The sequence below is a fragment of the Penicillium vulpinum genome (genome assembly GCF_028829585.1).
Source record: "Penicillium vulpinum strain IBT 29486 chromosome Unknown utg000002l_segment0_segment0, whole genome shotgun sequence".
NCBI lineage: Eukaryota > Fungi > Ascomycota > Eurotiomycetes > Eurotiales > Aspergillaceae > Penicillium > Penicillium vulpinum.
In genome coordinates, this window is record NW_026643242.1 from 4,850,662 (window position 1) to 4,873,996 (window position 23,335).

At 47.6% G+C, this 23,335-nt stretch overlaps 12 protein-coding genes across 12 annotated transcripts; 6 read left to right on the plus strand and 6 right to left on the minus strand.

Annotated features, from left to right (window-relative positions):
- Positions 1–109: 109 nt before the first annotated feature.
- N7479_004845 (purine-nucleoside phosphorylase) lies at positions 110–1,338 on the minus strand (the record flags this gene model as incomplete). The annotated part of the gene is made up of 2 exons (XM_057252542.1): positions 110–1,159; positions 1,210–1,338. 2 exons carry the CDS (start codon positions 1,336–1,338, stop codon positions 110–112), a joined length of 1,179 nt encoding a protein of 392 aa, XP_057111867.1.
- A 1,073-nt stretch (positions 1,339–2,411) lies between these two features.
- Positions 2,412–2,804, minus strand: N7479_004846 (uncharacterized protein; the record flags this gene model as incomplete). The annotated part of the gene is made up of 3 exons (XM_057252543.1): positions 2,412–2,558; positions 2,604–2,665; positions 2,792–2,804. 3 exons carry the CDS (start codon positions 2,802–2,804, stop codon positions 2,412–2,414), a joined length of 222 nt encoding a protein of 73 aa, XP_057111868.1.
- A 2,133-nt stretch (positions 2,805–4,937) lies between these two features.
- N7479_004847 (nuclear transport factor 2 family protein) lies at positions 4,938–5,324 on the plus strand (the record flags this gene model as incomplete). The annotated part of the gene is made up of 1 exon (XM_057252544.1): positions 4,938–5,324. The coding sequence occupies one exon, from the start codon at positions 4,938–4,940 to the stop codon at positions 5,322–5,324; it is 387 nt and encodes a 128-aa protein (XP_057111869.1).
- Positions 5,325–6,075: 751 nt separating this feature from the next.
- On the plus strand, positions 6,076–7,752 carry N7479_004848 (uncharacterized protein; the record flags this gene model as incomplete). Its single annotated transcript, XM_057252545.1, has 4 exons — positions 6,076–6,169; positions 6,231–6,476; positions 6,542–7,360; positions 7,454–7,752. 4 exons carry the CDS (start codon positions 6,076–6,078, stop codon positions 7,750–7,752), a joined length of 1,458 nt encoding a protein of 485 aa, XP_057111870.1.
- A 980-nt stretch (positions 7,753–8,732) lies between these two features.
- Positions 8,733–10,137, plus strand: N7479_004849 (FAD-dependent oxidoreductase; the record flags this gene model as incomplete). Its single annotated transcript, XM_057252546.1, has 2 exons — positions 8,733–9,719; positions 9,778–10,137. 2 exons carry the CDS (start codon positions 8,733–8,735, stop codon positions 10,135–10,137), a joined length of 1,347 nt encoding a protein of 448 aa, XP_057111871.1.
- A 1,075-nt stretch (positions 10,138–11,212) lies between these two features.
- N7479_004850 (pectate lyase family protein) lies at positions 11,213–12,423 on the minus strand (the record flags this gene model as incomplete). Its single annotated transcript, XM_057252547.1, has 5 exons — positions 11,213–11,677; positions 11,730–11,815; positions 11,871–11,956; positions 12,008–12,234; positions 12,301–12,423. 5 exons carry the CDS (start codon positions 12,421–12,423, stop codon positions 11,213–11,215), a joined length of 987 nt encoding a protein of 328 aa, XP_057111872.1.
- A 1,001-nt stretch (positions 12,424–13,424) lies between these two features.
- Positions 13,425–14,739, plus strand: N7479_004851 (isopenicillin N synthase family dioxygenase; the record flags this gene model as incomplete). The annotated part of the gene is made up of 6 exons (XM_057252548.1): positions 13,425–13,565; positions 13,615–13,767; positions 13,832–13,912; positions 13,963–14,349; positions 14,405–14,584; positions 14,635–14,739. 6 exons carry the CDS (start codon positions 13,425–13,427, stop codon positions 14,737–14,739), a joined length of 1,047 nt encoding a protein of 348 aa, XP_057111873.1.
- A 297-nt stretch (positions 14,740–15,036) lies between these two features.
- On the plus strand, positions 15,037–16,576 carry N7479_004852 (FAD-binding oxidoreductase; the record flags this gene model as incomplete). The annotated part of the gene is made up of 3 exons (XM_057252549.1): positions 15,037–15,168; positions 15,217–16,378; positions 16,437–16,576. The coding sequence occupies 3 exons, from the start codon at positions 15,037–15,039 to the stop codon at positions 16,574–16,576; spliced, it is 1,434 nt and encodes a 477-aa protein (XP_057111874.1).
- A 228-nt stretch (positions 16,577–16,804) lies between these two features.
- Positions 16,805–18,447, minus strand: N7479_004853 (putative aldehyde dehydrogenase; the record flags this gene model as incomplete). The annotated part of the gene is made up of 5 exons (XM_057252550.1): positions 16,805–17,089; positions 17,148–17,853; positions 17,904–18,235; positions 18,307–18,353; positions 18,399–18,447. 5 exons carry the CDS (start codon positions 18,445–18,447, stop codon positions 16,805–16,807), a joined length of 1,419 nt encoding a protein of 472 aa, XP_057111875.1.
- Positions 18,448–19,120: 673 nt separating this feature from the next.
- Positions 19,121–19,989, minus strand: N7479_004854 (YoaK family protein; the record flags this gene model as incomplete). Its single annotated transcript, XM_057252551.1, has 2 exons — positions 19,121–19,809; positions 19,857–19,989. 2 exons carry the CDS (start codon positions 19,987–19,989, stop codon positions 19,121–19,123), a joined length of 822 nt encoding a protein of 273 aa, XP_057111876.1.
- Positions 19,990–20,672: 683 nt separating this feature from the next.
- N7479_004855 (CTAG/PCC1 family protein) lies at positions 20,673–21,116 on the minus strand (the record flags this gene model as incomplete). The annotated part of the gene is made up of 2 exons (XM_057252552.1): positions 20,673–20,994; positions 21,073–21,116. The coding sequence occupies 2 exons, from the start codon at positions 21,114–21,116 to the stop codon at positions 20,673–20,675; spliced, it is 366 nt and encodes a 121-aa protein (XP_057111877.1).
- Positions 21,117–22,164: 1,048 nt separating this feature from the next.
- On the plus strand, positions 22,165–23,268 carry N7479_004856 (isocitrate lyase/PEP mutase family protein; the record flags this gene model as incomplete). Its single annotated transcript, XM_057252553.1, has 3 exons — positions 22,165–22,374; positions 22,428–22,575; positions 22,646–23,268. 3 exons carry the CDS (start codon positions 22,165–22,167, stop codon positions 23,266–23,268), a joined length of 981 nt encoding a protein of 326 aa, XP_057111878.1.
- Between the last annotated feature and the right edge of the window lie 67 nt (positions 23,269–23,335).

A 23,335-nucleotide genomic window follows, 5' to 3' on the forward strand; every position in this document is an offset into this window, starting at 1 on the left:
TTGTCTACAGATGCATATATAGGTACATAGCTTCAAACCTGAACAAATAAATGCTTCAAACCCCCGTCAGAAAGACAGATACTCTTTAAACACGACGCTTGAAACGGGTCTAAACGTTGCGTTTGTAAGCGCCGCCACCGATAAGAGCCTGCTTGCGTCCAGGGCCAAAGTCTGGAACACCGCCCAGTGAACCAAAGATATCACCGATGTAGTTGCTGGCCTCGATACCAGCAGCAAAAGTTTCATCCCAGCCGTCCAGAATACCCTCAACGACCTTGATACCAGCAACATAGAGATTCTTAATAGCAGGCTCGAAAGCACCCTGCTCAGAGGATTGGAAGAGATTGTAAGTCGCCGAAGCACCGGGATAGGGGCGATCAAAGTCTGACGCAGTGCGCATGACGATAATGCGGGAGAAATCAGTCAGCTTGTAGATCGAAGATCGGAGCAAGACTTCGAAAGTAGCGTTATCCTCCTGTGCACTTGCGCAATATTCGCCCGTTCCATTTGTCAACACCTTGGTGGTATTTTCAAACACCGAGCCGAGGATATTACCGCTGAAGTACACGTCGGTTGTTGCGACGTCACATTCAATAACACTAGGAGGCAAGGTAGCAGCCTTGTACTTCCCACTGGGGGTCTTGTAGCGGGCGCGGTAGGCCTGTGCTATGGTGGAGTCGGAGAGGTTTGCCTTGCGGGCAAAATTGGCGGCAATTGTGCGCAGCTCGGCGTTCACCTCGAAGACCTCTGTGCCGTAGATGCTGGTCGGGTACTGGCCTGGGAAATTGGTGCCTTGCGCGACATATCCCGTGGAATAGTTGCTGGGTAGCTCGCGGATATCAATTTCGTACTGCAGTGCAACCTGGACTGCGTACCGGGCAAAGGTCGCGGATCCAGTGCTAGCTTTCTTAGGGTTGATGCCGGCAATGCCCGCGACAAAGAAGTAAGTCTGCGTGAGGTCGAACAGAGGGGAGAAAGCAACGGAGGTGACAGTGGCAGCAGCATTAATCTCGCCTTCTCCGGTGATGAGCTGGCAAACCTCGTAGTCCTCAGTGCAGTGAACGTCCGGGAACAGAGGCGAGAGACCTGGAATGGTGATATTATGGGCAAGCAAGTCGAATTCCGGAATGTTCCACCAAGCTTCGGCTTCAGGTGCGAACTGTGAGGATTTATTAGCGATATTACAGCTCATTTGGTGTAAGCGCATACCATTGACACAATGAACACCTTGGGAGCAATTGCTTCATGCGAACCCTTGTGGCCCGTCCCAGTAGCTCCGGCACATAGTGAGCTGCCAGTGAGCAGCAACGAGGCCGTCAACGTTTGAAGGAAGTGCATGGTGAGAAAATTTGAAGTGGAAATTGGAGCTCTATTCCTGCATAGGCCAAGGGCTTTTATTAATACAAAGCTGAGTGAAGATTTTGTCTTCCTTGCTTGCGTCTTCCACGCTACGCATGGATCATCACCCATGAGTGGACATATTTATACCGGATTAGGGCAAGATCAGCATCAGGTCGTGGAGCATGTTAGAGTAGCTTCAAAAAGCACCGGGGATTCTCCTATTGGTTTTCTTGATGGGGTATTATTCGTGCGAGATATATGGAAAACACAGGAGATTGTTGATTGCTGGTGCCTGAGATTTGACTGGCCCTCAATCGAATGTGGATCGATTCTTATGCGATTTCACAATTTATTATGACGACTCGTTGCTTTTAACTATCGGAGCTTGCCGGGGGCTCCACTCTATGTGTGCCAAGATGAGTAGATAGAGATTAGAGAATACATGTGTAATTTGTATCAAAGTTGTCGAAAAGGTTCAGGGCATCAGGTGCCATATTTTTACTGCAGTTGCTATCCAATCTGCAATATCCGCAACCCATATCAATAAATGGCTATGCGGGCTGTAATAAAATGCCAATAATTCCCAGGTATCTCGATCGATCGGTAATTTACCCATGCAATTATATATGCAAGTAATTGGAATATCGGTTTTTGGGGCAACAAGGAATGCATATATGTACAGAATATGTACGGAGTACTGCCTGGCTCAAATTTTCCTGGTTTCCATCCCATTTCCCTCCTTTTTCCAGCTTTCCTGTTGGAGCTGCACTCTACGTCTCTAGAGAAGCAAGAATGAAAGGTGGATGATGAATCTAGTTACCTACTGGCATGAAACTCTTCAATAGCTAGCTCTATGCTGACAAAAAAAGCTCTGAATCACTTGAGTAGAGCGTGCAGTCAAACAAGCAAAAAGATATGCCTTAGCACCTCACTATGCATCAGTCTTGTCATCCCCCAATCATTCAATTCAAAGGCCACATGTGCAGAAGAAAAAAGAAAACAAAAAAATCATCCCCTTCTTCCCCCTCATTTGGGAAAAAGCAAAGTCCATGCCCCATTATTCCCGAGGTCTATTCGGGATAGTACTTGATACTCGTGTTGTACCAGCTGAGCTTATAACTGCCCATTTTCATTTTTCTCGAAGTATCGTCTTCGTCGACATCAGCATCCATACCATCTTCGGCCATACCATCTTGAGGATCCATCTGGGTAATGGCCTATCTATGTTAGACGATAAGAAATAAAGTGTAAACTCAACTTACCTTTCTGGAGACCCGTCTTGTGATAAAGCTAGGAAACCTGACAACCTGTGCTAGGCAAACAGCTGGAGGAATACAATAAATGGCGACTGAGTTCGCTATGAAATTTCAGCTTGCTCCGATAGTTGGACTGACTTGGACGCCTCGTGCTAGATCTGACTTTGCCCTAATCAACTAGAAACCACACTGACTGCCGCAATGCATGCAGTAAGTGAAATGAGCGTGCGTGACAGGAGAGTAAGAGAAAGAATTGATGTTCTACAAACAAACGGAAGCGGGCTAAATAGCCAGTGGAAACCTGACAAACAAGGTTCTTCTTCTTCTTCCACAACTTCAATGCAAATAATGAAATGTCATAGCATTCTAAAGTTCATTGACCGTCTTGCCCGACTGTTGGGGCACTACGTGGGCAATATGCGGCTTACACATTAGCCACGTTGAGTATCTAGCGGCGCAACTGGTATGGCGCCTGGCGCCAGAGAGGTTATTCATTATCTCAAATATCACCGGTTAGGCAGGCCTAAATATTATATCAAACTTGCTAGAAGAAAATATGTTCCCACTTATTGAAGCTAGCGATGATCCATTTGCCCAGTACGTAATGTATTGAGGCATTGCTTACATGCAGCCTGTCCTGTTTCTGTTTATCTCCTTCAGGATTCTGTCTCTTTGTCTCATGAAGCTATTTAAAGAGCGGCATGGCAGCGGTAGATCGGTATCATAAACCCAGAGACAGTTTTCTCGCTCTTCTCCTGGTCTTTCGTCGGGTAATCACCACGTCTGCAGAAGTGTCGATAGATGCAATCTTCTTCTGTAAGAGGATAAAGCAAGACAAGTGGTCAAAAGAAACTCAATTATGATCATCTTTCTTGCTTCCTCTTAGAGATGTAGACTGCATCTATCAGCACCTCCTAGGATGTGCCGTATTCATCGGCTGTAGGGGAGCTCATCAGAATTTTATCCATTTCATTTATTTACTAGAATACGTCTGCCAGTATCTCAAAATATTTTTGATCGCTTGTAGGCTTATCCAAGAAAGCGAGATGATCATCCTCCGATAGGGACGCATTACATACCCCAACTCTCAGTCATCAACCCCAAGCGCATCGAGGGGCTAAAGATCGATTACGGCCTAGCTAACTGGCCCAAGATTAATTTACTAATGGCTGCGATTTAGTTGGTTTTAAACTGGAGAAATAGCGAACATGTCTTTCCCCTCAACCCCCCTTGTTATGGACCGACCCCCCGACACTGTTAGTCCCGCCACCATCTCTGCCAAGAACTTCCAAAGTTGTCCATCAAGGACAAGGTTATTCATCGAATACAGAGTACTCATTCTCTTTTTCAATATAAGACCACACAGTGCTATAATAGATCTAGAGAAAATACACATCACCTTCATTCGATATCATTACTATCATATACACAGAAGTATCCATGCATCCAAGCAAAAGGATACGATATTATACCAATGTATCGAATGAAACGTACTTGATGAAATCAGCATCTATTTACTGATATGAGGGCAGGTGCAATACTACCAGCGAACCATTATAATACAAACGACCCTACAGGGCTATTCGACTGAAAGGTATGGATGATTGATCTATGGACGGTGTCTAAGTGATTAGGATTACTTATTGGACACTAATCATCACAGTGCAATGATCATCGAACGCGCAATTCCATAGCACCAGTCATCATGAACGTAACTAGCTTATATTTACTCTAATTAAGTCTAAATTCCATAACTAGAGCAGCTCGAATAGGAACACAGGGAAAATCCGATATAGGCACATGTGCAACGTGGCCCAAGGCAACAAAAGCAACAAAGAATACGACAATAAATCCTACGTTATCACTAACGAGGACAGTAAAAATCAAACTCGCGTGTTTTCACTTCCATACAGAGACGGGGGAAGGTCGACAGTGGATGCAACAGGCCCAGTAATGCCGTGGCTTTTAAGCCACTGACTGACAGAGGTTAAAACGTGGAGGATGACGCACGTCAAGCATACTTTGTACAGTGAGCGTACTTCTAATAGAAATAGCACAGGATATGCCATGCTGATCATCGGAGATTAAATTGTTCGGCTCCCTCAACGTCATCTGACGTCATTTTAATATATGTACCACGGAAGGCAAAAACAATAAAATCAAGGCCAGGGCACCTCGAAGACTGGTGTTTATTACTTTTTGCTTCCAGTTGTCTTCGTTTACCATTCTATTCGCATTCGCTTAAACAATACACATTCGCCATACCAAGTTCAGCGTCTTTCCTCGATATCTACATACTCCCGATACCCCACCAATCAACTCCTATAACAACCACCTACCATGCCTGGAATACACGAACGTATCCGCGAGGACATCCTCCACAAAGAGCGCGAACTCTGGACAGCCCTCACATCCGCCGACCCAGCACCACCCATCTGGCGACTCAGCAACCCAGAAGCCTGTTTCCTATTCCCTCAGATGGAGATCGTCACGCTGGAGGACGAGGAGGCGTTCAAGAAAGCCGTGCGACCACCCTTCCACCGATTCGACGCTTACCAGTTCGAGGAGGTACGGGTCATCATCCTCGATCTGATGGCCGGCGTCGTCACATACAAGGTCCGTGCTAAGCGCGGGAGGAAAGAATATATCTGTTCGGGCTCGACGACTTGGAGTCAGGGCTCAGATGGGGAGTGGACGCTCGCTTGTCACCAGGAAAGTTTGCTGTGATGGGGCTTTTTTTTTTTTTTTTTTTGTATGCACCCGTTTTCTGATATACCTTTTGCGACGGGGATGAGCTCGGCGAGCGGCGAATGTGTGCTTTGAGTGATATGATGCAATGTATCACGAGTCAACGAATCTTTTAATGCAATGAAGTATGGTTTGAATTTATTGGAAGTACGGAGTACTTAGTACTAAGGATTGTTTTTTCAGTAGAAAAGTGGCTTTTTGAGTGTATCGACCGATCGGCTAATTAACGCGATGATCTACGATCTGCTCCATGGGGAGTACTCAAAATAGCCAATACCTGGCCTGTTCTTTTTTGATCGAGATTGCAAATGTACTTTGTATTGCGATCGATTTATTGATTTCATCCGTTTGTGGCTGACATCTTCAGTTGTGGCGCAGGACCAAAAATTCTGCCGTGAATTCCACGCCAATTCACTAATGCAAGCCCCTTGCTTTGCCGGCAGATTTGACACAAATGGCGCAACCAACACCCCGGACTAGCTCGTCACTAGTAGGAATATATCATGCCATTGCATGGTCACACACGGAGTACGGAATAAAATGATTTGAAATCCTTCCCCAGGGGTAATACATTTCAATGGAGAAATTAATCGGCGGAGCTACCCAGCTGGGCATGCAGATCCGAATAGGAGTTAGTCTGATTAAAACCCGAGAAGGTCCCCTTTTTTGAGGGTGGTCCGATCATTAAGCTCATCCGATCATTGAGCGAATCAATCCGTGGATGGATACTATGAGAGCCTCAGGCGGACAGGAACCATGGGGTCTTCGATGGAGATCATCGACGTATTTCATCGTCGCGACGATGGCAGTCGCCATGCTCACCGGTAGGACTTTCGCGCATAGCCAAAAAAAAAAAAAAAGACATTTCTTAACCCATCCCCATAGATATGTATCTGTACGGATTCCTGGTTCCGATTCTTCCATTCGTGCTGGAACATCGACTGGGCCTTGACGCGTCGCTCACGCAGCGCATAAGTACAGCACTGCTATCCCAGAGCGCGCTCGTTATGGTCGTGGCAAGTCCCCTGATCGGGTCTCATGCGGATCGCTCGGGCGCGAAACGTGGCTGGCTGTTATTTGGACTCGCGGGCGCATTGCTGGGCTCTTTAATCGTCGCTCTAGCGACTTCGCGTAAGTGGCGCCCAATCTTGACTCCGCGGATGATATTTCCAGGAGAGGTTAATGTGGCCGACTAGTGTTTGTTCTCTTCACCGGGCGTCTTATACAGTCGGTTGCGAGTACCGGACTGTGGGTGGTAGGCTTTGCTACGTTGGCGGATAACGTTCCCGCCGACGAGCTGGGCAAAATGTACGGGTTTGTGACTGTGGCCATTGGGGTAGGAACATCGGGCGGACCACTTGTGGCTGGTGTTCTGTTTGACGTTGGCGGGTATTGGGTGGCGTGGTCGAGTGTTCTTTTCATTATTGTGTTTGATGTTATTCTGCGATGTCTGATGCTGGAGCGACCGCGGAACAAGGGTGAGACTGTTCGCGCGGAGCCCGACGGGCTAGAACCAGATCCAGAGACGGAGGCCCTTTTGGCATCGGGTAATCCAGAACAACAGGTAAGCACCGGTGGGGGTGTCTCGGAGAAGACGGGTATAGGGTTTTATTTATGCCTGTGTCAGAACGGACGGTTTGTTGGTGGGGTGGTTAGTTATTTTTGTTATGCGGTTTTAACTGCCAGCTTCGACACGACTCTTCCTCTCCATGTGCGTGATGCTTTTCACTGGGGAAGCCTCCCCGCGGGCCTGTTATTCGCTGCTTTCCAGGGCCCCGCGGTGTTTTTTAGCGTTCCTGTCGGATGGCTGAAGGATCGAGTGGGGACTCGGCATCCGACCACGATAGGCTTCGCTCTTTTGGTACCGTTGATGTGGCTGATCGGTGTTCCTGGGGATGAACGGTTTCCCTGGGCTTGCCAAGAGAAGTATGGTTCGATCATATACAGCGCGGCAGTCACGGGTGTTGGAATTGTGATATGTTTACTTAATGGGGTTGGGATGATGGAAGCGACACGTACGTTTTTTTTTTTCTTTGTTCTTTTTTTTTTTTTCTTTTAGCGACTGTCACATTGTGATAGTGGATATTAATACGGATAATCTTTTTTAGAAGCTGTTGATGAGATCCAGGCAGAGACTCCTGGAATCTTTGGCCCAAATGGTGGATATTCACGGGCGATATCAATCTCCAGTATTAGTTGGACACTAGGAATGTTTGTTGGGCCTATTTTTTCCGGCTATGGCACGGAACAATTCGGATACTATGGGATGAATTGTGTATTGGGTTCGTATAGCCCCTGTCTGAATTTCTTCATGTTCTGCAACGCTAATGCTAATGCAGCGGGGATGTGCGGACTTTGTTCATTCACCGCTTTCCGGAATTTAAAATCGTCTGTGCCTCAACGGTGAGATCGGAAAAGACGGTGGAGATTTGAAATGGAGATAGAGATTAGATCCAATTTCCTTAATGTTTGAGATTAGGAGGATTATAGGGGGGATTTGGGTGAGAATAGGACAAAAGATAAAGAAAATTAAAGAAAAATAAAGAAAAATAAGAAAAAAGTAAAAAGTCCGGAATATTTAAGCTTAGCGTAAATAAAAGGACGGGATAAAGGTACCTGGGTTATATCTCCTTGCCGAGGTAGTACTTTGTATATTAACAGATAGACAGAACAATTAACCCCAGACTGAAAAAGTTGGCAGAAGTTGGAAGGGTAGAAGGAACTAGGATCTAGAAAATGTAAATAACTGGAGCCTAATATTGATAAAAGTCCAATAGGTTGGTCCCCGAGTCCTTAGATGGTCTTAAGTGGTCTTAAGTGGTCTTAAGTGGTCCCCTAATAGTGGCTAGTAGTCTCTAGTAGTGTTTAATAGTCTCTAACTGGTTGAGAATAGTGGACAAAGAACGGTGCTGTCAATTTCTCCGGTTCAACGGGTTCCTTCCGTTCTTAGCCTTTTCCCGAGCTTCTCCCATAATTCTAAACTTCTAATCTATTTTTTTTCTATTTTTTCTGTTTTTCTCTGTTTTTTCCTGTATTTTTTTCTTTCAAACATATCACGGACATTTCCCAAGAACTTGACTCATATTTGAAACACCCCTAATGGTTACTATGATGTATCATGCATCCTATGTGAGCTATATACTCCGTACACACTCTTTTCTACAAAAATTGTGCAGATGTGTGTCTCCACCTCGGAATCCACGGATGGATATGCCCGAAGGATTTCCTCCCCCGGCCGAGCCTTAGAGCCTAGTGTTTAGGTGCATAGTATAAATTAATTTCTGTATGAGCCGAAAATCGTCAGATGGAAAAAAAAAATCTCTTATAAGCTCATGCCAAGATACCCTTCTCTCTTTTCTCTGGAAATCTTGATCTCTCTACACAATCATGGAGCCAATTCGCCCACCACAAAATATCGTCATCGTCGGTGCCGGCATCGCCGGTATCTCGTGTGCACTGTCTATATCTCGGGAATTGACTCCTTTCGTACCGGATCTGAAAATTACCGTTTACGAACGTCACGATGTACTCTCCACGTCTGGTGGTGCCATTAATTTGACCCCCGTTGCCCAACGACATCTGGCCCTGTTGGGCGTGTTAGCTGAGTTGGATCGGATGGGTCCCGAGGGCGGAGCAGATGTCGATGCCATTGAGCTCTTCTCCATGCGTTCTGGACGCGGGATCGGTGCCATCAATTTCACAGATAACCAAGGAAAAGGATTTGGTGGTTACAAGGGCCGACGAGTGATGCGGATTGCCCTTTCCGTGGCTATGATGACCGTTGCGGAGCGGACGCAAAACATCGAGATTGTCTTCGGCAAGAAAGTCGTCGGTGGCGAGGAATTCGCCGATAGAGCCGTTGTCAAATTCGATGATAGCACAGAGGCTGTGGGTGACTTGGTCATTGGCTGTGATGGTGTTCACTCGGCGGTTCGGACCCAGTTTGTGGACGTGGGCCGATCGGCTGAGTACACGGGCTTGTCGTTTTTGCAGGCGACGATTGATACGGATTCACTTACTTCGCGTCCTCACTTCCGCACATCATCGCTGAATATCTCGCGTCATGGCTCAATGCTGGCGAGCTACTGTGACCGTGATAATGAACAGATCTTCGCTGCTGCCATCGTTCAATTTAGTCGCGAAGCACTGACCCGCTATCGACTTCAGCCTGGTCAGGATTGGGGTACGCAGCACAGAATTCGCGCTGCGCTTCGCGAGGAGATCAGAAGCCGATTCCGCAAGTGTAATATTCCTTGTATCAAAGAAATGATCGAGAGTAAAGCGGATTGGATGCTTTATCCCGTATATCAAGTTCCCATAGGAGGACGTTGGTGCATGAATCGAGTCATCTTGCTGGGCGATGCAGCACACGCGGTATGTCTTATAAAAACCACGGATTAATTTTTGTATTCTATTCTAACAAATTATACAGATGCCCCCACGTGATGAATCCGCTGCATATGCACTGGACGACGCAATTTTGTTCTCTCGAATCCTGGCAAGCTATCGTTCAGAGCCTCTAGCCGAAGTATTTGACGCATACGAGACTCTCCGTCGCGATACAATCAACCACGCGTTCAAAGAGTCCCGTCGTATGTGGGAACGAAACCGCGAAATGGGATTGCTCGAGGGCCGACTGAAGGAGTGGATGATGTCATTCCATATCAAAAGCAACGAACACGCACGGGAGACCGCATGGGCCTTCGATGCCACTAAAATGGCCCTCCCCACACCGGCACCCAGCGAAGACCTGGTTTCGTTGAATTCGTTTTTGAGAGATCGCACCCTATGAGGGAGAAAAAAAAGCATTTTTTACAGGACTGTGGAGTTTTGGGTTGGCTTGCATGGACTGGAGCGTGAATCATTTGAGTTAATGGATACCCGATAACTAGCACCCAGAATATATCTAAATCGATATGTCCACGGATGTTTTCCGCACATTTTTTGATCCGTTCACTCTTATCGTAATTAATATATAGAATTGGCGTTCCGCTAATCCTTATTCGGTATGTCGGTTCGTCAGAATCCTGATCTACTAAGGAAAACTAGATTAGCGCTACAAGTACCGAAGGATGCAGGATGACATCGCTTAGAATCTTTGCGTAAATTGTATGTATCAGATGATATTTAATATCCGGCTGCATTCCTTTTGATTTTAACCGGAGGAATTGGGTGTCATGTTGTCTTCCTTTTTTCCATCACAAATTCCAATAATTGGGGGGTTTTAATTCATTGGAGTGGAAATGAAGTCCATTCCTTTGAAGTGTGGAGAGATTACTTCTGTGGCTTTATAAGTCACTTCTAGAACCACTCCTATATTATGAACATTTTTACAAATCCCACCCCATCGCATTTAGTATAATTTTACCTGTATTCTTTCAAAATCCTTCATTCGGGTTCGTATCTGGATTCGTAAGCAATATATTGAACATTATATAGGACTTCCAAGGCTGCTCAGAATCACTTTTAAGGTTTAACTGACTTGGAACAGAACAGGCATGATCTTGGCCGATCCCAATCTAGAAAAAATAGTTTAAATTTCTTCACGTTAACTTATGATTATGAGATTGGCCGTGTTGACGGCGTAAAACTGATAATCTGATATTAGGCACGTCAAATGGAAGAATACTACCATGTGTTCTTCGCTGTTCTTTTTACCCATCCTTTTAGATATATACTAAGACAACACAAAGCATACACTCTGCAGACAACATTTCTACGTATAACCAGCGCTGATTGATAAAATTGATTGATTTAAACGAATGTATATATCTTCTAGATAGCAATGTACTTAGTACAATAAAAACAACCCAAAGAAGAAAAGATTTTGCTTCACAGGTAGCGATTCTCTAGTGACTTGACTTCACTTAGAAGACAAGGGTCTGACCAGCAGTACCAAACACAGCGGCCTCAACCTTGGAGGATCCAAGCAGGGTGTACTTGTAGGGAACGGACTTGAGGGTTCCAGCCAAAGCCTTGTTGGAAGCACCACCGAAGTCGTTGTCGTTGGCCACAGCGTAGCCCTTGTCGGTAGAGTAGAGGGGCTTCTTGCTGCCAACGAACTTGTTGGACTCGACCAGAAGCTGGGCGCCCTTGCGGGTGTTGACACCGTCGGAAACATCGAGGTAGAAGTTGTTGTAGATGTGGCCGGTTCCGAAGCGGACGGAAGGACCGCGCGAGTTGATGTTGTACCAGAAGTTGTTGTTCTGGGTGACGCGCAGGTGGCCGGTGTCCTCGGCGCTGTTGCTGTTGGAGTGTCCGATCAGAGAGGCCTTGTAGTGGTCGTGGATGAAAGTGTTGGAGATGGTCACGTAGTCGGCAGCGTGGGTGATCTTGTTCGTATTAGCATGGTCTGTGTGGAGTTCACTCGTGACATAAGCTCACATCGATAAGTCCGTCATAGTAGTCCTTGCCGTGCTGGGTGTCGGAAGAGACATCGCAGTGGTCGACCCAGACGTTGGTGGATTTTTCTAAGCCCAGTTAGCCTTCATGCTGCTTGATAGGTCTTTTGGAGCATGTACTTACGAATACCAATGGCGTCGCCGTTTGTGGCAAGCACCTTCTTCACGCCGAGGTTGCGGATGATGACGTTCTTCTGTTCCTTGACCAGACTGTATTGGTTTAGCGCTATCTCAAGTTAATGTTGGGAATGAGCCACTTACAGACCGAAGCCGGTCAAGATGGAAGTAGCGTCCTTGCCAATGATGCTGGTGTTGCTTCCAACACGGACTTGGTCGGCCTTCTGAGTGATAGGGCCCTTGACGTAGACGACCTTGGGAGCATCGCCCTTGACTGCAGAGGTGAAAGCAGCATAAGAGGAGACAGTGGTAGTAGTACCACCGGCACCACCGTTGGTGCCGCCGTTCAGGCTGGCATAGCCATGAGCGACCTAATTCACAGCCACGTTAGGAGGCTGATCTTCTGATCCTCGAACTACTCGCTGATTGATGCTCACCTCATTGACACCGGCGCGCTTGCCCAGCAAGTTTGCGTCATTGACGGTTGGGGTAGGAGCTGCCAGTGCCAGACTGGACAAGCATCCGAGGAGAGAAACTGCGAGCAAGTTGAAAGGAGCCATGGTTGGCAAAAAGAAATATGCAAAAGAACGTGGGGGGAAAAACACAGTAAGATGAGGAAAAGAATGTAAGGGTTGGTTCTAAAACATTGAGAAGCGGTCGACCAAAGCACTTTATATACAATTCAAGAGCTCAAGAGCTCCAGCTCTCCACCTGGCAATGGGCGTCTCCTGAAACAAACCATATCCACCATGGTCCTGGCCGTTGGTGAATTTCCCTCCTGCTTGATGTTTTTTTCCCTCCGGCCAAGCCGAAGATTAACAGAGGTGGACATGACAGGAGTAATTTTCCGACGCCTCAAGTGTCATACTGACACGCCAGGGGTCTCGCCTGCGATAGCCAAGTTCACATGCTTGGTTCTTTCCCCTGAGATAGAAAGCTTGGCATAAGTGGGTGGAAGTCCCCAAGTGGACAATAACAACAGTTTTGAGACCTTCGAGGACGAGAACAAGGACACTCATGCACACCTTGCTACAGAGTAGATGGAGCTAGGGGCCCTTTGAATGGAGAATAATCATTAGCGATGAGCTGTGGCTCGTAGAACGTCTTCGCCGGAAAACTTCTACAAATGACTTGAAACATCACCAAGAGTATAAAGTTGTTACTAGGAGGTGCCGGAGTTTCTACGGAGAATTTTAGTCTTGGCATTCACAACTGTCAGGGGGGTTCCAAGGTTATACAATTTTATTAACCGACCAATCTCACAATGAATCATAACTCTTCATCTCTCCATGTGGTTTCCGATAGAAATTTTGTATAATGTTGAACATGTTCATGGGTGGAAGTTGTAGCGGCAAATGACGTGATCGCATTAATTAAGGAGGTCTTTGACCCGATCTTCCGATCTCCTGATCTTCCGATCCTCAGAGCTTCGACATAATTTGTGCACCCAACTGCCGGAGAAATAACCTCTTGGATCCATACGTGGCTGAGTAATCTCTGTCTACCAGTAGACCTGCATCTGCATCTGGGGAAAGCAATCACTCCAATCGCAATAGGCGGAATGACTGAAACGTTTTCATCCGTGCCGGTCGTCGACTTCGCTCGGCTAAATGACCCTGCCACGAAAGATGAGGAGCTCTCAAATTTACGTCAAGCAATTTTCATCGTGGGGTTCCTATATTTGACCAACACGGGATTAGAGGTGCGAGCGACAACCATGTAGGTGACCGATCTGCTAACCCAAAATGTAGAGCCTAATTCAACATACTCATGAAAAGCTACCTGAATTCTTTGCCCTGTCAACAGAGGCCAAGGAGAAATGTAACATGATTAACTCGCCTTCGTTTCTCGGGTATACTCGCCTCGGTGCCGAGACCACTGCGACAAAGACGGATCTCCGCGAGGTGAGATTATTTCCTTTTGGGAAGCTGCTGCAGTTCTCGGGGACTAATCCTCTGTTTGTTTTAGCAATTTGATTTTGGAACCCCCGGTGTGAAACCCTGGACAGAGCAGGACCCCTTCTGGCAGCGGCTTGAAGGGCCTAATCAGGTGGGTCAAGGCCTCTTTGAAGGAATGTACCTACTACTAACTCCCAATAGTACCCAGATTACCCAGGCGCTCAAGATCTAGTCGACGAATATATTTCGAAGACTGATACCTTGGCGCAAGCATTCGTACGCCTTGTAGCAGAAAGCTTGTCCCTCCCACGAGAGACATTCGATGGCTTCAAGGGTAACATGAGCCGACTAAAGTTTGTCAAATACCCACCCGCAGCGCAAAACTCCCAGGGTGTTGGCCCTCACAAGGACTCGGCGGGTCTTTTCACCTTCCTGTCTCAGGACAACACAGGAGGACTCCAGGTACTGAACAAGAATGGAGAATGGATCGATGTGCCTCCCATTGAGGGAAGCCTTATCGTAAATATCCAACAGGGATTCGAAGCGATCACTGGGGGGATTTGCGCGGCCACGACACACCGAGTTATCGTATGTTTATCATATCATTCATTGCTGGACGTTTCTAATACCTTGCTCCTCATAGGCGCCCACTTCTAAGACGCGCTATAGCATCCCGTTCTTCCAGGGTGTGAGACTAGACTTGACGCTAGATCAGCTCAAGGAATCTGCTGCTCATATCGTGCAGCGCATTCCAGCTTCTGACGATAAGAAGAAACGGGCGGTTGATGTGCCGAGTGAATTCCTTTCTCCTTTGTATTCTTGCGTGAGTGATTCTGGTTTACGAGTTTCATGCATGGGACTAACGGATCGCAGTTCGGCGAGGCTCATCTGAGAAACCGCATCCTAAGCCATCCGGACGTGGGACAACGGTGGTATTCAGAGCTGTATGCGAAGTATTCACAGCAGGTCCTGAAATAGTATCAGAACATCTTGAAGCAGAATGTTACTTAGCTTGCACATATATATATATCCTGCGGATAACTACCACGAAACGAGAATTGAGACATTGTGAACCAGAACTTCTTTTGTGAATGACAGCGGACTAGAAGCAAAATACAGACAAAACATAGACAACTTTTAACATTGCATGTACTTAATTCTAGGTTCATGGTTGCTTTTTGTGACTCCAAATGTGACTCCAAATGTTACGCCGAGGAAATACCCACAAGTTCGCGGGGTAAATTCTTCGTGCCCACCATTTTTCCACTTTCAACCATGTCCGAGATCAATACTGCAGCCCTCGAGGCTCTGCGGAGCCGCATAAAGAGTGCAACTATCTATACACCTGACTCAGAGCGCTACAAAGACGTTCTAGTCCGCTGGTCGGACACTGGAATGAAATATGCGGTACGGAAGGAACAATACCAAATAAGACAATCGACTAATAAGTTGTAGGGTGTTGTAGTCCAGCCCATTGACGCACTGGATGTTTCGATCGCGCTGTCGTGGGCACAAGAGTATGATATCGATCTTGCTGTGAAATGCGGGGGTCATTCCACCGCCGGCACAAGCTCGAGCGATGGTGGCCTGGTCATTGATCTGTCGCGCATGAACAAAGCGACAGTAGATACCGAGCGCAAAACAATTACCGCTCAGGGTGGTGCAACTTGGAAAGAAGTCGACGACGCTGGTGCAGCCCACGGTTTGGCGGCCGTAGGGGGCACCGTGAACCACACCGGCATCGGAGGACTCACTTTAGGGGGTGGTTACGGCTGGCTGAGTGGACAGTACGGGCTTACTATCGACAATCTCTTATCAGCGACCGTGGTTTTAGCCGATGGCCGTATTGTAACGGCCTCTGCCACCGAGAATGACGACCTGTTTTGGGGATTGCGAGGTGCAGGATACAACTTTGGCGTCGTGGTAGACTTCACCTACCAGGCCTACGACCAGAAAGATCCCGTGTACTCCGGCCTCCTTGGATTTACTGCCGACAAACTGGAAGTAGTTATGGATGCCTTGAACGAATCCCTGGCAAAACCTGACTCGCGCTTCGGTGCGATGTGCATTTTCACGTTGGCGCCAGATGGATCTGGGCCGATGATCATCGTGATTGGCTTCTACAACGGTCCACGCGAAGAAGGAGAGGAGAAACTCGCCAGCTTCACAGCTCTCGAACCGGTGCTGAACACCCTTGATATGATCCCATATCCTGTGGTGAATACCCTACAGAGCCCGCAAGCGACCTACGGTGATCGCAAGTCTTTCAAGGGTATTTTCTACGAGCCGCCATTGGACCCTCACTTTGCGAGAGTGATGTTTAATGATTTCATGGCCAAGATTCAGGGTGAACCGGACCTCAAGACGTCTGCCATCATTCTTGAGTTTACCGACATGCGCAAGATTTGCGAAGTGCCCCTATCTGCGACCGCGATGGCAAGCCGAAATCCTACTCAAAATGGAATCATCTATCTAAGATGGACTGATGAGTCCAAAGATCTGGAACATCGCGCTTGGGCACGAGAAGTCCAATCTAAGTGGAAAGTTGAATTGGATGCCAGAACTAAAGACCAGGGTGTCGATTTGAGCGTGCCTCAGTACATCAACTACGCAGAACGTGAGTCCGATTGACCTAGAAATATTTGCATCGCAATATATACTGACATCTTACCTAGCTGGTGACTCGGTGGTAAGCAATATTTTCGGCGGAAACCTCGAGAGACTGCAAGAGGTGAAGGCGAAGTACGACCCAAAGAACGTCTTCCACAAAATGCAGCCTATTCCAACGGGCGCATCCGTTAGCAAGAAGGAATAGGAAGGACTTGAAATGAATTGACGGCCTCTTTTTTCAATATGGCTTCAGAGACTTTTTTCAATTGCGTTTTATTTCTGATGATTTTTCTTCCTAGTGGGTGAAAAGATAGGACTGCACAAGAATGGCCTAAATTGTATGAATGTACAGTTCTTTTACAACTCGGAGTATCACTAAGAACAACTTGCAACGAATTGAGGGACGAGAAACCTATTGAGCTATCCATAATACTCATGATCGTGGAAGAATGTGGAACTTGACAGCCTTCACAGTAGTCCAAACATCGAGAGCCTCTTCGCCCATGTCTCGTCCAAATCCACTTTCCTTTACTCTTCCAAACGGAACATTAGCGGCCAGTATCCCCCACGCATTGACAGTCACTTGGCCTGCCTCAATTTCCCTAGTCACTCGATGAGCGCGGCTAACATCATTGGTAAAGATGGCAGCACTGAGGCCGTGATGAGAATCATTGACTTTGAAGATGACTTCCTCCTCGGTACTAAACTTGGCAATACTCTGAAATGACCGGATTAGTATTCAAGATCACACAGCTTTGCATGGGAAATTTGCTTACCGCGACGGGACCGCAGATCTCCTCTCGCATGATTGTCGCATCGTCACCAACGTCTACAAAAGCAGTGTTTTGGACGAAATATCCCTTATCGCCAATCCGCTCACCACCGAACAGAAGCTTAGCTCCGGATTCCTTTCCTTGACTACATTCGTCAAGGATCTTCTCATGCTGCGCACCACTAACCACTGGCCCCTTTGTAGTAGAAACATCCAATGGATTACCAGCGACAGTCTGAGCATCAGCAGCAGCCTTTTTATAAGCCTCGATAAGCCGGTCATAAATGGTATCCTGAACATAAATACGTGACCCGGCCGCATACATTTGCCCCTTGTGGGATGTGATTCCAATGCGAGTCCAGAAGAGTGCGTTTTCGAAATTACAGTCATCAAACACAATAGATGGCCCTTTGCCTCCAAGTTCCAGACTGACCTTCTTTAGATTTGTTCGGGATGCTGCTTGCAAGATCTTGCGCCCTGAAAGAGCACTATCAGTGAAGGCTATCTTGCGTACATCCATATGTTCCGACAGAGCTCGGCCGGCGCTGGCGCACTCGCCCGTAAGGATATTCACAACACCAGGAGGAATACAGGCCTCCTTTACCAGCTCAGCAAGCCGCTGGCCATACAGTGGCGATAGCTCGGAAGTCTTCATAACCAAAACGTTACCAGTGATCAGAGCAGGAGCTAGCTTCCAAGTAGTGATCAACCTGAGAACATGTTAGACGTGTTTAGGGGGTTGAGTTACATAGGAGCATACAGCGGACCATTCCAAGGCAAAATCGCGCCACAGACACCCAACGGCTCACGATGCGTATACGCTATGCTACATTCCATGTCAAGTGTCTTGCCATCGATCTTCCCCGCCCAGCCCGCATGATATCGCAGACAGCTGATTGCGAGAGGGATGTTTGTTCCGATTGAATCGGTATACAGAATGCCTGCATCAACGGCCTCAAGTGATGACAGATCTTCCGCATCATGCTCGATCAAGTCTGCGAGTTTGAGCAATAGCTGGCCCTTGACTGGCCCGGGGACTGATCTCCATTCTTTGAAGGCCGACTTGGCGGACTTCACAGCCTTGTTGATATCCTCCGGGCCCGCAGCGGAGATTGTTCCAAGTTGATTTATAGTTGTGGGATTCTCCACAGATAGTGTCTAACCGGTAGAGGAGGAACAAATTCGTTGTGGATAAAGAGTCCCGTCGGAACTAGGTGTATTAGCAACGGTCACATCCAGCTCAAGGTAGACATACCTGTGATTTGGCGACCCTGGATGCCCGTGACGGTTAAGGTAGAAGACATTTGTATTGTCAAGGAAGATATTCCGATGTCAGATTCGCAGCTTTTGTCGTTCTGTCATTCCCTGGATAGTTCAGATGCCTTTTGTATCTGATTTCACCCGAATATTCCGTCGTCGTACGGAGCTGTGAAATCCGCGATTCCCGAGGCATAAGAACGAGTTGTCCATCAGAATGAGGGGTTAATGTATTAATAACGCTGTTTAGAGTTGATTTAGATGCTCTAACTCGATGATAGACATTAAAAATGAACAAAAACTGCCACTTTTAAGGCGCTCCTTCTCTGTGTAGTATTCGTGTTTTTATCTTCTAGCTGCAGTGTGCAAATAAGATAGGGCACAAAACCAGACACATTTGAACCTGAAGCTTAGACTGAAGGTGCTCCTGTATACAACCCTCGAGAAGAAGAAGCGTTCATCATAGTATCATTTCCCAATCCGACCGGACCCATTCTACGCGTCGGCTCTGCATATCGGCTCTTTTCCAGGATGGCAGATGGCAACGGGAGAGCGACCCATGGACGAAAATAAACGGACGGAAATAAACGGCGTAAGTCTTTAGTTGTGGTTTATATTGGGGTATTCTGTTGAATGGTGTAATACTAGCATCCTGCCGGCTGTGTCAAGTCAGCCTTTAATATTCTCAGTCATGACCGGAGGAACTCACGACTATGTCCTCTATTTAGCTTTCCAAAAGGCCCAGGCTAAAACAAGAACGCCCTTGATGCCGGCCGATAGCCAGAGGATAGGAGAAATCGCCCCAGTGACCTTGGTGACCCATCCGCCGACGATGGCACCCACAAGTGTTAGCACAAATGCAATGATCCGACGGTCGCGTTTCACATTCCTCACAAGAAATAGCTGGGGGTCTGACATTAGATCACAGAGAAGACTGGTAATCACCACGGTCGGGATCTCATTGAATCCCATGGCACGACTCGCTACGATCTGACCGGCAGACTGGAGACTCAGGAGAACAATCGGGACTTCCTGGTCCCAGGGGGGTATTGCCTGCGATCCTTTGCTGTCTAACGTACTACTGATGGCACCTCCTTGAACCAGTCCAGCCGTAAGTAGGATTATACTAGCCTGTAATACGAAAGACAGCATCAACGACCTGCGTTGCCGAGCGCCAAAAAAGCGATGTAGGCGTGCGAAAATGAAGGATCCGACGATGAAACATCCGATGGATGTGAGCGAGCGTGCCCAGCCATACGCACGGAGGTTTTGGTGCGATGCACCTAGTCCGACGAAGATAGTGTTTCCTACAAATGACAAATGGTTGTGATTACTGGACATTGATGTGGGAGTGTGGATGGGTGAGGCCATGGCCTTACCTGTTTGCATAGAGACAAAAGTGTTGTAGGCTACATACTACGTTAGTTGAGTAGAGGGGATTTGGACACTGTCCTACCGCGGTAGATCGTGCTATCCATAAGCCCCGATGTCAAACAACACGTGTAAAGTAGAAGATCGGCATGCTGCAGCTCGAGCTCATCTTGAAGAGATGCGGAGATTCCACTAAATGCACCTTTTTCATGATCCATCTCGGATTATATTGACTACAGTGAGGGAGAAATGAAGAGGGGGATGGAAAAGCCAGGGAGACACAGGAAATCTTCCAAATAAAGGACAATTGACAGAGACTTTTTTTTTTTTTTCCGCGGCGATCGAAGGACGGGTGAAAAACCCTTGAAATTTGCCAACATCTCCTTCCCCTCTCACTCCCCTGGTCAATTGCATCAGAATCTCACCGAATTGATTCACCAAGATGGGGCCAAGGGATTTCGAAAATTCCGAAGCTCCGTGTAATTCCAAGAACTGCAGTCCTAGAAGCGAGATAACGACCGCCACAATCACATTCCATGCATAACGCCCTCGTGGCTCTGTTGATCGGGCCGCAGACCAAGCCGACTTCGCACTAACTTAGTCTCCGATGTGTGCCTAGAGCGCCAAGGATGACTCGGTGGAATGGATGCTGGCGAATTGCTTGGCGGCGCCTTTCTCTCCTAAACGGCGTCCGCGGGCAGTACTTTGTGTCACTATGGGTCCTCATTGAGGGGTTGATGTACTTCATGTACGACCCGCTGTGCATGATCCCCAGGCCTTGTGGCAGCCAAGAGCCAGTCTCAGATTTGCACACACAGCCTCCCGATAGGACGATACCAGAGACATTGAGGCCAAGTCTGACGAATCAATGGCGCATATTGCTGCATAGGAAATCCAGCATTCAACCCTCCATTTCTGCCTTGAGTACATCAATATCCAATTCTGCCATAACTCCAAGCACAACACCCAGACTCTCCATAAATCCATTGACAGAAACGCGCAACATTCGGTTTGTGGTCGCGGTGTACGTTATATTTAACAAGGTTTTAGACTCTTCAGGGTCCTGCTTTTGCTTCTTTTCTTGAGGCTCAGATGGCGCCTCGACCGCCGGGGCTTCGAGGGTCAAAGCCCGTCGCACAAAGGGGGATAGTTCGGCGTCAACTTCCAAGGCGCGTAGTGCGCATGATGCGAGGCGATTGGTTGGGAGGGGGAGGGAGATTGTGCTGAGTCAAAAACGTGAGTATTTCTTGGTCTATTCGGGCCCTTTTTTTTCGGGGCTATTTCGGCGAGGAGGGGCTTACAGCGAGTAAGGGAACTCGGTAGTTGTTGGTTGTTTGAAAGCCATGATAAGCGTAATCAAGTGGGTAAATCTGGAAGGAGATCGTCGTTCTGAGTTTAAAGAAGGCGTCTTCCACACAGCAGGGGGTTATCAGTAATTGGTATGGCGAGGACATCGGGTGGAAATTGGCGATGCGGTCGGAGTCCTGGAGTCCCTGAAGGAGTCGCCGGGGAACCAAACGGATGACTCAGCTCCGCGACCAGCGCCCAACAAGGTTAGTGGAGTCTAACTGGCCAACCTTGGCAATGGTGTACGGAGTGCACAGGTACACAATGCACAACAATATGCGTTGATTCGCTACACAGCACTCGAATGGTGCCTCGTGCATTTTTTTGGGTGATGATCTCCCGGTCTGAAGATCTTGGCGAACGAGGGTCTTTGTGGAACGGTGCATTTGGCCAAGAGGCAGATAGACCCTGTGAAAATATCGTCGCGCAGATCTCTTCCGTGAAAAGAGCGCAATATATGCAGTCATCCTGCCAAGGTACCTCACATTGATTACTTTTCGTTGAGAAGCGAGGTATCAGGATCAATGTTTGTGGGCCGAGTCCTCCGTAGCCAGCCTATCTCAATCAATCTACAAACCCCGATACAAACATGCATTATCTTCACCTTGACTGATTCGTACGGGGATATATCTATACAGAAATTATTGGGGCTCTTGATAGTGAATCTTGATTGATGGGATTAATCTGGGCCTGGTTAGCGCTGTGGATCTTCGGCAATAAATCTTCTTCATGGATTCACTCAGCTGAGGTCATTTAGGACTAGTACGACGCGAAGGAAGATAAGGGTATCAGGGCGTTCTTGGCATATGGTGGAATGTTACATTCCCAAGAGACCAAGGCCTTTTGTCTTTGGTCAGATGCGTTTGTCCTATACGAGCAGGCAGACGTTTCTACTCTCGGATTGGTGTCTAGATGTAGCGAATACTTGCGGGGCATAGAGCTCGAAAATATAAAGAGGAGCGTTGTCCTTCGTAGATTAACCTGTTGTACAAGAGCTCAGGTGTCCAAACAAGAAGACTGCTCCTTTTTTATCTCTACATTCAAACATGACTATCACAATTACCGTCGAGAAGGATGGGTACTACGAGGTCAATGGGACCCGACAGGAGCCCACTGTCTCTCTCTATGTGATTCCCGCAGCTTCCAAGTTGCGTCGCATGCTGAAGGATACCAAAGAGCTCATTGTGTGTCCTGGTGTGTATGATGGCCTCTCGGCTCGCATTGCCATGCAGGTTGGTTTCAAGGGACTGTACATGGTAAGAACTCTGATGTCTGATACCACGTGCTCACATGCTGAACGAAGAAACAGACCGGCGCTGGCACTACTGCATCACGCCTGGGAATGGCTGACCTCGGCCTGGCCCACCTTCACGACATGAAGACCAATGCTGAAATGATCGCCAACTTGGATCCATTTGGACCTCCATTGATTGCAGACATGGATCATGGCTACGGAGGTTAGTGATTAGCACTCTAAAACGATAGATTCTTATCGCCTGTTTGAAAAGCACTCTAACCTTCTTCCAGGTCCCTTGATGGTGTCAAGATCTGTACAGCAATACATTCAGGCAGGTGTGGCTGGCTTCCACATTGAAGATCAGATCGCAAATAAGCGTTGCGGCCATCTCAATGGCAAGAAGGTCGTTGGCTTGGATGAATACCTCATGCGCATTCGTGCCGCCAAGCTGACCAAAGAGCGCTTGCACTCGGATATTGTTCTGATTGCACGAACCGACGCGCTCCAACAACACGGTTACGATGAGTGTATCACTCGACTGAAGGCTGCCAGAGATATTGGAGCTGATGTCGGACTACTTGAGGGCTTTACTTCAAAGGAGCAAGCCCGTCAAGCAGTTCAGGATCTGGCACCTTGGCCTCTTCTCCTCAACATGGTGGAGAATGGAGCGAGTCCCCTCATTACCACAAAGGAGGCTGAGGAAATGGGTTTCAGAATCATGATCTTCTCATTCGCCACCATCACCCCAGCTTACATGGGCATCAAGGCCACTTTGGAGCGCCTCAAGGCGGATGGAGTTGTCGGTGTACCCGACGGACTCGGACCACGGACCATCTTCGAGGTCTGTGGGCTGATGGATTCTATGAAGGTTGATTCAGAATCTGGAAATGACGGATTTGCCAACGGTGTCTAGAGCGGTGTTATCATGGTGGATACATGCATGTTTTGCATTGGATGAGCAACGGAGTTTATATAGCTAT